The 12684-nt window shown below is 54.0% G+C and overlaps 1 protein-coding gene across 1 annotated transcript in view; it reads right to left on the bottom strand.

Annotated features, from left to right (window-relative positions):
- Positions 1–11346, bottom strand: part of ZNF335 (zinc finger protein 335) — a 25073-nt gene extending 13727 nt beyond the window's left edge. The window contains exons 1-10 of the mRNA XM_011929196.1: positions 11273–11346; positions 10365–10615; positions 8284–8524; positions 7129–7206; positions 6565–6870; positions 6325–6465; positions 4477–4623; positions 2295–2547; positions 2030–2207; positions 669–785 (exon numbers count right to left, since the gene is read on the bottom strand). Coding sequence (XP_011784586.1) covers positions 669–785; positions 2030–2207; positions 2295–2547; positions 4477–4623; positions 6325–6465; positions 6565–6870; positions 7129–7206; positions 8284–8524; positions 10365–10565 — 1662 coding nt within the window. The 5' untranslated portion in view covers positions 10566–10615; positions 11273–11346. The remainder of the gene's footprint in view (positions 1–668; positions 786–2029; positions 2208–2294; positions 2548–4476; positions 4624–6324; positions 6466–6564; positions 6871–7128; positions 7207–8283; positions 8525–10364; positions 10616–11272) is intronic.
- Positions 11347–12684: the final 1338 nt, after the last annotated feature.

Below are 12684 nucleotides of genomic sequence, written 5' to 3'. Positions count from 1 at the left end.
TGTTAGCCAGGATGGTCTCAATCTGCTGACCTCGTGATCCGCCCGTCTCAGCCTCCCAAAGTGCTGGGATTACAGGCTTGAGCCACCGCGCCCGGCCTCCTTTTTTCTTTTCATTTTAAAAAAAGAAACCTCAAAGCATCTTGGGCTGGCTTTTCCACACACACAGCTGGAGCTGTCCCAGGGGATCTGTCTCCAGCCTCTGCTCACAAACCACCTCTCATGAAGCCAACTCCTACCTGAAGCTCCAGATCGAATTATAATCCTGTGAGCAATCATTAGGCGCCTAAGAACTTTGTTTCTCTCTCTCCGGTGCACTCTCAGCCCTGTGAGAGATGAGTAGGATCTGGAGTCCGGAAGATCTTGGATCATTTACTGAACTGCTTTAGGTACATAATTTCCTTCAATCCCCTCAACAATTGCCCCCATTTGATGAGAAACTAAAGCTCACAAGAGGTAAGAGGCTGAGCTGGGGACCTCAAGGTCCTCGTACTGTCCTGTTCTGAGCCAAATGATCTGGGGTGAACTGCCTTTCTGCTCATGCCTATAGTGTGCAGCAAATAGGGCTGGCTCAGAGCAGCAGTGCGGTAAGTGGGAACCATGGTTATCCCGGGCCTCCACTGCCCCACTCAACCTGGCGTCTCTTGCCCGAGTCCCTCCCACCCCCATACTGACCGGTCTCGGCTGTGCACAGCGGCGTGCCGAATGACGTCCTTCCGGTAGACACTGGTGTAGCTGCACTCGTCACACTTGTAGGGTTTGCTGCCCACGTGGTTGAACATGTGCTCCTGGGAGACAGACAAAACGATAGTGGGCTGGGGCTTGGCCTCCTCTCCCATCCCCGTCCCTACCTCACCCGTGGCCACAGCCTTAGGGTTGCTGCAGGAGCAGCTCACGGAACACAGGCATGTGGACAACACACCCCGATGCAAGGGTCAAAGCCTAGGAAGGCCCAAGGACTCTCCCCAGCGAGAGCACCCACTCCGTGCTGGCTCACAACTTGACAGAGGAACTGACTCAGGGTGGAGGGACCTTGTGATGGCAGAGCTTGGAGCTGAAGCCAGGCAGCATGGCGCCACAGCCTCCACCCCTCCCACTGTGTCACAGGACATCCTCTCTGCAGAACCCAGAGAACAGCCCAAAGCATAGCATGCACAGAGCACAGGGGCTCGCTCTGAGCACCATGCCTGAAAGTACCCTCTCCCACAGCTGCCAACTTGCACACTGGCCAGGCCGAGCCACGGCCTCCTGGGTCAGTAAAATGGGACTATGGACACGTACGACCTCACTGGGCTGCAGTAAGGACTTAATCATCCAGTTACTGCACAAAAGGCTCAGGGCTGCTGCAGGCCACGTGGTAGCTTGCACTAAGGAGAAAAAGGAACCGTGGTTTTTTTTTTTTGCCCCGCTCTTGTTGCCCAGGCTGGAGTGCAGTGGCATGATTTTGGCTCACTGCAAACTTTGCCTCCCAGGTTCAAGCGATTCTCCTGCCTCAGCATCCCGAGTAGTTGGGATTACAGGCGCCCACCACCATACCCAGCTAATTTTCTATTTTTAGTAGAGACGGGTTCCTCCATGTTGGCCAGGCTGGTCTCAAACTCCCAACCTCAGGTGATCCACCCACCTCAGCCTCCCAAAGTGCTGGGATTACAGGCGTGAGCCACTGCTCCTGGCCTAAAAGGAACACTTTTCTTGAGACACATGACTGCCATCTGCTGGAAATCTTTCTAACACATGGAATCAGATGAAAACAGTTTTACGGTGTCTGTGGTGGCAAAGATATGCTGCCGCTGTGCACTGTGCTGCCTGCAAAACTGCCCGCTGCAGCCCTTCCCAGCACCTCCCCACATTCCTGCAGGCTCTGAGGAGCTGAGCATTCTTCAGTGCACCAGTGAGCCAGACACGCATCCTGAAGAGCAGCAGGACGGTGAGCCAGGATGCTCTGTGACTCCATTCTCCTCCGTGGCACCAGCTGGCCTCTGCTTGCCTTCTTCACCCTCCCATGAGCCCCAAGCCTCTTTGGCTCCCGCACCTTGAGAGAGGACCAGCGGCGGGAACGATAGCTGCACTGCAGGCACTTGAAGAGCTGGGGATCGCCAGCCTCATGGGAGTTGACGTGGAAGCGCAGGTCCTCATGGGACAGAAAGCGAGAACCACAGATGCGGCACAGAAAGGGCCTCAAAAGCGGTTTGGGCGACTTGTAATAGTACCTGCAGGAAGAGGGTGTTGGGGAAAGGTCTGGTGGGGTTGGTGGCTTAACCACACACCTGCCCCACCCTCACTTCTGCTCCACATACTTGCGGTATTTCTTGCCTAGGAAGCGCCTGGAAGGTCGACCTCGGCGCCGGGGTGGAGTGTCATGCTCATCCGGGCAGGAGGGGGCTGCGTTCTCTGCATCTGACTGGCTCACACCAGCTTCCACAGGGGTCCTGCTTGCCTTGCCCATGGTCACTAGGTGTCCTGGGCCTGAGGAGCTGGGAGCCTCAGGATCCTGTGGCTCTGGAGGGCTCTGTCCACTCTGGGAACTCACTAGAGGCTCTCCTTCCACACCTGCCATGGACATGCCAGGTCACAAGCCAGCCACTGACACACCAGGACAGACGTGGACAAGTGGGCCAGAGGCCAGCCAAAATATCCTCCCACCCACTCATCACAGACCACTGATGGGTGCTTCGAGTCACATGACACAGACAGCCTCTGGTTAGAGGGCAGCGTGGATCCTACCGCCCAACAGCCAACATTCTGTCAGCATGGTAGGACCTGGCCTGGATTAGAGCAGCGGCGAGAGCTGGGACCTTCCAGTCAGGAGACCTGGGTTCCAGGCACAGCTGTCACTGATGTGCTGTGCACCCACAGGCAAAGCCATTCCTCTCCCGGAGTCTCATTTGCCCCATTTATCCAAAGGAGGCCAGAATGGCAGCTTTGGTGACTTCGCAGAACATTCTAAGGCTTGGAAAGCAATACAGTGCTTTAACACCCGCATTCCCTAGGGAGGTCAGGCAGCTGGAGGGCTGATGGGAGGGAAGGAGGGAGAAGACGTGACTTCTGTGCTTGCAAACCATTTGAAGTCTGGACGCTCTAAATCAGTTACCTCTTCAAAAACATCGACGGTATTTAAACATTAAATATGTACTATAGAAAAATTAACAATACAGACAATGCAGGTAACATTCTGTTTCTTGACTGGGTTATACAGGTGCTTGGTTACACAGATGTATGTGTGCACCTTGTGAAAACTCATTGACCTATGCAGAATATGTGTAACTTTCCATACATATATGCCTCGGTAAAAAGGCCTTTTTGAAACAGAGACTAAAGAATAAAATAGACCAGGTGCGGTGGCTCACACCTGTAATCCCAGCACTTGGGAGGCTGAGTGGGCGGATCACCTGAGGTCAGGAGTTTGAGACCAGCCTGGCCAATATGGTGAAACCCTGTCTCTACTAAAAAATTAGCTGGTGTGGTGATGGGCGCCTGTAATCCCAGCTACTCAAGGCTGAGGTATGAGAATCGCTTGAACTTGGGAGGCGAGGGTTGCAGTGAGCCAGAATCATGACACTGCACTCCAGCCTGGGCAACAGTGAAACTCCATCTCAAAAACAAATAACAATAATAATATAACAATTCTCCAACCATAAACAGCTGCCATTGTACTCTTTTGTGTGTATTTAACCCTTAAGCAATCTTAACAGGCATGCTGCTATAACCTCCATGCGGCCGGGCGCGGTGGCTCAAGCCTGTAATCCCAGCACTTTGGGAGGCCGAGACGGGCGGATCACGAGGTCAGGAGATCGAGACCATCCTGGCTAACACGGTGAAACCCCGTCTCTACTAAAAAATACAAAAAAAAGCTAGCCGGGCGAGGTGGCGGGCACCTGTAGTCCCAGCTACTCAGGAGGCTGAGGCGGGAGAATGGGCGGGAACCCAGGAGGCAGAGCTTGCAGTGAGCTGAGATCCGGCCACTGCACTCCAACCTGGGCGACAGAGCGAGACTCCGTCTCAAAAAAAACCTCCATGCATGCATAAAGGGACTGGAGATTTAAGCTCCAAGTCACACAGACTGCAGGCGGCAGAGCCGGTGCTCACACCACGGCTGGGTCCTTCCTGTCCCCCAGCCATTAATGCTCTGAACCAGGGCTCCTCTGATAGTCCCAGGCCTCAGACTTACTTCTCTCTTCTTATTTCAGTAATATTTAAAATTTATCTTATTCATTCAGTGATAAAGACCCAAATTTCTCTTTTGCTATGACAAATTGTGGTGAAAGGCATTTCCGTAAAGTTGAGATAGATTCCTGAGTCAGGGTTTCTTGAGCTTGAGTCTTTGAGGGCTTTCTCCTTTCTCAGGAGGCCTGCAGGTGAGCTGGTTTGAGACAGCTGCCCTGCAGGGCACACTCAGTCCCCAGAACTCCACAGAGACAAGCAGGGAGTGAGGCCACTCCTTACCTACCCACACGAGCCCCTCCCAAGACCAAACCTCACCATCTGGGAGGTCTGAGATCTCCAGGCGGGGCAGCTTCCGGGGTCGGCCAGGTCTCCTTCGGGGCCTTGGGGTACTGGGGGTGGGGCGCTGGAGCCGAAGCTGCCGGCCTCGGGGCTCATCCTCAGCTGGATTATAGTCGCTATCCTCTGTGGGGGACAGTAAAGTTGGTGAACAGTGGCGGCACCTGTCCTTTCAGCCCTAACCCCCTCCCCAGCTCACTTCCCCACCCCTGTGTACAACTCCTCCTCTGAGCCCACAGTGATGCTTCCTCCAGAAAGCCCTCCTGTTCTCCTCTGGCTGATTTGGTGTTCCTGCCCTGAGCCCCTGAAGTGCTTTCTCTACCCTTCCTGGCACCTACCACTAGCTCATAAAGCACCTTCATGTGAACATGGAAAAGGCACCCCTTCCTCCAGACAGTGTACAGCCAGTTAGAAAAAAGTTTAAATAAACATTAAAGTCCACAAACTCTATGGCGGCCCTATCCAAAACAGCTGCCACTGGCCATATTGAGCCCTTGAAATATGCCTAGTCCAAACTGAGATATAATTAAGTGTAAAATAATGAATTTCAAAAAATTGGTATTAAAAAACTCACCAACAATTTTATTTATTTATTTATTTTTTGCATTTTTAGCAGAGATGGGGTTTCACCGTGTTAGCCAGGATGGTCTCAATCTCCTGACCTCATGATCCGTCCGCCTCAGCCTCCCAAAGTGCTGGGCTTACAGGCATGAGCCACCGTGCCCGGCCAAAACACCATTTGTTATAATGACAGCATACTGAAATATTTTAGGGCCAGGCACAGCAGCTCACACCTGTAATCCCAGTGCTTTGGAAGGCTGACGTGGGAGGATTGTTTGAGGACAGGAGTTTGAGACCAGCCTGGGCAACTCAGCAAGACAATTTCTTTTTCTTTCTTTTTTTTTTTTTTTCGAGACAGAGTCTTGCTCTGTCACCCAGGCTGGAGTGCACTGGCACGATCTCGACTCACTGCAAACTCCACCTCCCAGGTTCAAGTGATTATCTTGCCACGGCTTCCCAAGTAGTTGGGATTACAGGTGCCCACCACCACACCCAGCTAATTTTTTATATCTTTAGTAGAGACAGGGTTTTACCATGTTGGCTAGGCTGGTCTTGAACTCCTGACCTCATGTGATCCGCCTGCCTTAGCCTCCCAAAGTGCTGGGATTACAGGCGTGAGCCACCACACCCAGCATTCCTCTTTTTTTCGTTTATTTAAGACAGGGTCTAGCTCTGTCGCCCAGGCTGGAGTGCAGTGGCACAATTACAGTTCACTGCAGTCCTGACCTCCTGGGCTCAAGTGATCCTCCCAAGTAACTGAGACTACAGGCACATACCACTCCGGCCTAATTTTTGCATTTTTCGTAGAGATGGGGTTTCGCCATGTGGTCCAGGTTGGGCGACCCGTTTCCACAAAAACTAAAAAATTAGCCAGGCATGCTGGCAGGCACCTGTAGCCCTAGCTACTTGGGAGGCTGAGATGGGAAAATGGCTTGAGCTCAGGAATTCAAGGTAACAGTGAGCAACGATCATGATGCTACATTCCAGCCTGAGCAACAGGGCGAGGACCTTCTCTCGCACCTTTATTTGTATTCTATTTCTGTGGTGCAATTGTGAACAGGGCCCCCTGTGCTCTTTTCCAGTGTGCAGCCTGCACAACTGTACACAAAGGTCCTGGTCCCAGAGCACAACCTCCTCTGTCTTATACTGGAGGGACCTATGGATGTGCCTATGCCAATTCCCCTTTCCTGGCCCTCCAAGTGAAAGCTCAGTGAGTATGTCTAGATGGGCATAGGGATGGCAGGCCTAGAAACCATGGTGGCCTACCCTCCAGGTCATCAATGGCTCCAGCGTCTACAATGTCGTCATCGTCCTCCTCCTCCGGCCCCTCTTCCTCTTGGGTCTTGGTGGAGGTGCTCCACTTCCGTAGACGTCCTTTTTTACCAGATGCTGCTGTGGCTGCTGCTACTGAGGGTGGGGGGAGGGTAAGACAAGCTTGCCATGTCTGGCTCCCAGCACCCCACCCCTATTCATCCAGTCCAAGCAGGTAGGCTGCTACTGAGGCACCTGGACGGAAGTGGCGCTCCCGCATGTGGCGCAGCAGTGTGGCCTTGGTACTGCTCCGGTACTGGCACATCTTGCACTTGAACTGCTGGACCACCACCACCTCCATCATGGCCTCCAGGCTCTGCAGGTCTGGTTCTTCAGCAGCAGAGGCTGGAGGCAGCTGCACCGGGGAGCTGGGCCCACCCTGTGCCTCCTCAGGTGGCTCCAGGCATGTGGATGTGGATGTGGGGCCATCTGCCAGGGCCTCAATGGCTGCCAGGCTGTGGGCCAAGGTGGAACTGGACATTGGTGATGTCATGGGAGCTCCTGGGGGTGGGTGAGGCAATTGGTGGGCGGTTAAATGGAGGGCAGCACTGGCCGTGAGCTGTAGCTACCCCTCGTAGGCAGACCCAGGGAGTGCAGAACCAAATTCCTCACCAGAGGCCACCCCATCAGTAGGAAAACTGAGACCCAGAGCAGTGGATACCCTGCCAGGGCCACAGAGGGAATCCGCGGCAGAGCCCGTCCTCATCTATCCCCCTGCCCACCGCAGGTCTTCCCTGATTCTGGCACCTGGGGTCTTACCATCATCTGGGCCCTGCAGGATCAGGTACCTCGTGGTCTCAGCCCCGCCATCCTCGGCACTGGTCACAGTGATGCAGCCTGGGCAGAGTTGGGGAAGGGTCACACCCCCTGGGGAGGGGTTCCCAGCACCAGGCCCACCCCCCTGGGCCCCACTTTGGTCTGTGAGCAGGGCTGGTCCACACTCATTCTGGCTCCCATGTGTGACTGCAAACCAGCTGTGTCGCCCCGAGCCTCAGCTGACTCCCTTGGCAGGGCTGTCTGGAGGTCTAGTGTGACATGCTGACTCAGCAGCTGGCCCACACTTACACAAGATGCCACAGCTACACCAGCTGCCCAGGCTTTGACCACCAAACCTGAAAAGTCCTCCTTCCTCTCCAAACTTCTGAAAGTAAAGGACTAGCTCGTGCACCACTTTCTTAGGGCTGGCTTCCCAGACTATCCCAGGGCTTTTTGAGGTACTATAGTCTCTATAAATATCATTAACAAAAAGTGGGTACAGCACCATGTGTCACGGCTTATGTCTGTAATCCCAATACTTTGGGAGGATGAGGCAGGAGAAGTGCTTGAACCCAGGAGTTCAAGAAAAGCCTGGCCAACCCAGCAAAAAGGTGGTGTGCACCTGTAATCCCAACTACCCTGGAGGCTGAAGCAGAGAATCCCTTGAGCCCAAGAGTCTGAGGTTGCAGCGCACTATGATTGCACCACTGCTCTCCAGCCTGGGTGACACGGCTCTGGAGTCAGATGTCTGAGCTCATGGCCCGACACCCCACACTGCTGGTGACAGTGGGTAAGTTATGTATCTCCTCAGTGCCTCATATTTTTCATCTGGACTGTGAACATAACATTCTTTACCTTTTGGGGTTATTGGGAGGATTAAATGAGCTACTCTATGTAAAGTTTAGAACAGTCCCGGGCACAAGGTAAGCAATAACAGTTTATATTATTTATTGAGAGTCTGTCATATGCCAGGCGCTATGCTGAGAACCTGATCGTGTTGTCTCATTTTCATTTACCACCATGAGACAGGGGTGACTGTTTCCACTCTGCACATTCCGCACGGGAAAGTAATCTGCCTGAGTTCATGCAGCCAGGGTGGGAACAGCTGGCTGCAGGACGCGCTGCAGGACCCCTGTGGGGCTCCTCTGCCTGACTCACTCTGGATGAGGTCGGGCCCGATGGTGGACTCGATGATCTTGTCGATGGCTGAGCCCAGGTCCGAGGAGGAAGCTGTGCAGTCGGACACCAGCATGCTGGGGTCCGGGAGTGCACTAGAGTGCACAAGTGCTGGGGGACCGCCTGTCACCCCTGCCACTGGCCCGTGGGACACAGACGATGAATCAGGGAGGTAGCCATTAGGCAGGGGGTCTGCGCTCGAGCTGCTCTCGGATACCTCCTCCTGAGGGGCATGAAACAGGGAGGTAAGAAGTTTAGCAGCAGGGTATGGGGTAGGGCAGCCTGCCAACTCCCACCTGCTAGACAGAGCTCTCTGGCCCAAGGACATGGTCAGTGGAGCCACTCATGCCCTCAGCCCCACTGAGGACCAGTGACAGAGGCCCTCCAATCACAGAGTCCCCCAGGAAAAAGTCACAGGGTCCCTGGATCTCATCACGGGATACCCCAAAATAAGGGAAGGGACTCCTAAGCCACAGCCAGGGGGAGCTATTGTCATTGGGCTTTTGCATAAATCATTCCCTCTGCCTGAAACTCTTCCCAGCATCACCCTATGGCTAAATCTTACCCAGCCTTCTCACCACCATTTAGCTGGTACCTCTTCTAGGAAGTCAATGCTGACTTTGAGGCCAAGTCAGGACTTCTTCACCCTCAGTGCTGCAGCTGCCTGTGTCCCCAGCACCATACCACTGTGGGGTTCATCGTGCCTTGTAACAGCCTCCCTGCCAGACTGTGCCCTCCACAAGGGCCTGGAACAAACTTGTCTTTTCCCCTGCTGTATCTCTAGGGCCCAGCACATGCTGAGCACATGGTAGGCCCCCATCTCTGCTGAACTAATGAAACCCCAGGACCCCAAAGTGATGACCACTGCTGTGCACTTCTATCACGTGATATACTGAATATGATCATTATCTTGCAGATAAGAATGGCTAATACGGGCCAGGCGCGGTGGCTCAAGCCTGTAATCCCAGCACTTTGGGAGGCCGAGATGGGCGGATCACGAGGTCAGGAGATCAAGACCATCCTGGCTAAAACGGTGAAACCCCGTCTCTACTAAAAAATACAAAAAAACTAGCCGGGCGAGGTGGCGGGCACCTGTAGTCCCAGCTACTCGGGAGGCTGAGGCAGGAGAATGGCGTAAACCCGGGAGGCGGAGCTTGCAGTGAGCCGAGATCCGGCCACTGCACGCCAGCCTGGGCGACAGAGCCAGACTCTGTCTCAAAACAACAACAACAACAAAAAAAACAAAGAATGGCTAATATGTATTGAGTGCTTACAATGTGCTGAGCCCTGTTTTAATTATTAGCTTTGCATATGTTAATTTATTTCATCCTCACAAAAACTCTATGAGGCAGGTCTATTTACCATTCCCACTTCACAGATGAGGAAACAAAGCTAGATGTTGGGTAGCTTGCTCAAGATCACACGGTTTGGAAGTGGCACAGCCAGAAGGAGATAGTTTACAAAATGTTTGCAAGAGGATGTCTGGTGGGAGCTCACAAGCACCTTTGAAAGCAAGTATTTCTGCTCTACTTTAGCCAGGAGACTGAGGCTCAAAGAGGTCTCCCAGTAAATTGGAGGCAGGACCCCGTCTTAACCCAGGACACCTGCCCTTTTTTTTTTTTTTTTTTTGGTAGAGATGAGGTCTTGCTTTGTTGCCCAAGCTGATCTCCAACTCCTGGGCTCAAGTGATCCTCCCACCTCAGTCTTCCAAAGTGCTGAGATTACAGGCAACGAGCTACCACGCCTGGCCTAGACATCTGCCTCTCAAAGTGTGAAGACTGTGGGTACTATAGCAGCTAAGACTATAGCCTAGATTTGAATCCTGGCTCTGTCTGCACTCTGTACCCCGGCATCCTTTTCTATAAGATGTGGAGAAAAATGATATGTGTCTTAGAAGGTATGAAGCCCCCATTTTAGGGGCCTGGCTTGGTGCCTGGCTCACAGTAAACCAGAAACACCAAGTATTAGCTACAAACAAGCCTTGCTGACTGTTTCCTCTCGGCTGTCAGGCACTGATGCTCGCGGTCCTTACCTCCACCCACACCGTCTAGCCCGGTCCATACCTGAGAGCGGCTGCCGTGGTCCGAGCTTTGCCCCACGCCAGAGTCATCGGCCTCTGCCTGTCCCGGGGCGGCTGCGGCGTCGCTGCTGTCGGCCGACACGGCTTCCGAGGTGCCCACACCCAGGCCGCTCTCAGAGGGCTCCTCGGGCCGGCCAGGCCCAGGGGCCGCGTCGCTGCTGCTCTCCACCTCGTTCTCCTCCATCGGATCAGGGGCCTGCCTGACAGCGTGGCGTAGTGTCTGGGGACTTCACTCTGCGAAGAGAGGTGACCGTGGCTGGAACAAGTGGGCCATCTCCCCAGCCCCGGCAACCGCAGCCCACCCAGCTGCACCCCTGCGCCCATTTTGCAGATGCAAAGACTGAGTCTCCGACGGGGCGGGGCTTCCTGGTGTATTGCGAGGGGAGCTCGGGAAAAACTTGACGGAGAAGCTGTGCTTCCCAAGCTAAGGCCCTTCCCGTGAGGGTGGTCAATGGCTGGTAATCTTGACCCTTTCCCTCGCCCCCACGATTCTCGTGGAGCGTTTCTGTGAGTCCTATCCGGGCTCCGTGGTTCAGCCCTTCAGCCCCCGCGTCCCCCCGGGTTGCAGGGTCGGTGGTACAGCCCGCTGGCCCCCTGGGTCAGTGGTTCGCTCCCCCCCGGTTCCCCTGTGGAGGGGGCTGACAGCGACGGTCTCGGGGCCTGGCGACTTGGGGCTGTCCCCGGCGCTGCCTGTGCTCCAGGCCCGACGCCATCTTGTGGTGGCGCCGGGTTTCCGCTCAGGCAAGTGCGAGAGCGACTAAAGGGCCTGGGACCCCGGGGCCCTGTTCGGACAGCCCCGCCGGCCCGGGAACTCGCCTCCGGGTAACTCGCAGTGTGACCTCACTCCACGGCAGGGTACGGTGGGGCCGCCTGACTCTACCCGAAGCTCACCTGAGGCTTTCGTAGCCACGTTCCTCTCTGACTCCGGCATCGACGAGGTCGCCATCCTCTTTTCCCCGCTGCGGAGGAACCCATCGGCTTATTGTAGGCCGGAACTACTTCTCCCGCTGGCCCCGGGAAAGACACATTTCCAGTGTTCCGGAAGGTCACTCCGAGGCCTCAAAGCCATAATCGGGTCTGAAGAGACTCTGGGATTTTATACGTCGGCTAGTATTTGGCATGGGGCCCACTATGGGTTGGGGACTACTTTATCTCCTGGCGGAGTGTTACATAGGAGTGGTTGTGACGTCATTCTGGGTCCCTTCCCTGGGCCGCAGGGTTGGGCGCGGCGAATGCGGGCCCAGCTCTATTGGGGCGTGGCTCGCGATGGCTTGGCCGCGCCCCTCCTACAACAGCCCGGAAGAGCGATGGCCGAGGGTGGCTTTGGCTTGGCCCAAGAGGAGTTTATGTTTTCAGTCATTTTACTTGATTCATGACCTATTACTTAGCGCGCTTCTGCAGCCCAGTCGATCTCTGTCCGTTAGGTTTGATGTGTTTTGTTGGGAAGGGAATGTATAATTATTGTTGTACAGATAGGGAAACAGGTCTGGGTATGGGAAGGGCTAGTCCAAAATCACATCCAATGAAGGGGACTCAGGAGCCAAGTAAGGATGGCAGGGGTCGGGGAAATGGAGTAAGTTAATGCTTGTCCCTTAGGTTTGTATACATATTTGTTAACATTAATAGAGCTGAGGCCGGGCGCTGTGGCTCTCACGCCTGTAATTCCAACACTTTGGGACGCCAAGGCGGGAGAATCGCTTGATCCCAGGAGTTGCAAACCAGCCTGGGCAAAAGAGCGAGACCCCATCTCTACAAAAAAAATAATAATAATAATTAGCCAGGCATGGTGGTGCGTGCCTATAATCCCAGTTGCTCCGGAGGCTGAGGTGGGAGGATCGCTTGAGTCTGGGAGGTTGAGGCTGCAGCAAGCCGTGATCACACCACTGCACTTAAGCCTGGGCAACAGAGCGAGACCCTGTTTTAAAAATTAAATAAATCCAAGTCAACTACCTATCCCTTAAAAGTGGAGAAAGAAAAAAAAATTAATTTAAAATCTGCTGCCCTTAAGGTATGTCCTTCCTCCGGAATGCCTGAAATGTTACCTTCTGTTAATTAAGACTTTTTTAGCAGTTTGCAGTGGAAGAGCACACGAGGGAGTAAGGCGCTCTGGTTTTTGTCCCTAAGTCTCTGTAGTTCCATAGGCTATTTTCCTTAATTGAAAGATACAAATTTTGGGGGGAAAAGTCTCAAAAAAACTCTTAAGCAGGCTGGGCGCGGTGGCTCACGCCTGTAATCTCAGCACTTCAGGCGGCTGAGGCGGGCGGATCACCTGATTTCGGGAGTTTGAGACCAGCCTGACCAAC

This window comes from Colobus angolensis, unplaced genomic scaffold, assembly GCF_000951035.1.
Source record: "Colobus angolensis palliatus isolate OR3802 unplaced genomic scaffold, Cang.pa_1.0 Scaffold8, whole genome shotgun sequence".
NCBI lineage: Eukaryota > Metazoa > Chordata > Mammalia > Primates > Cercopithecidae > Colobus > Colobus angolensis.
Note: the sequence above shows the minus strand (reverse complement) of the source record. Positions and strands in the feature narration are given on the sequence as shown.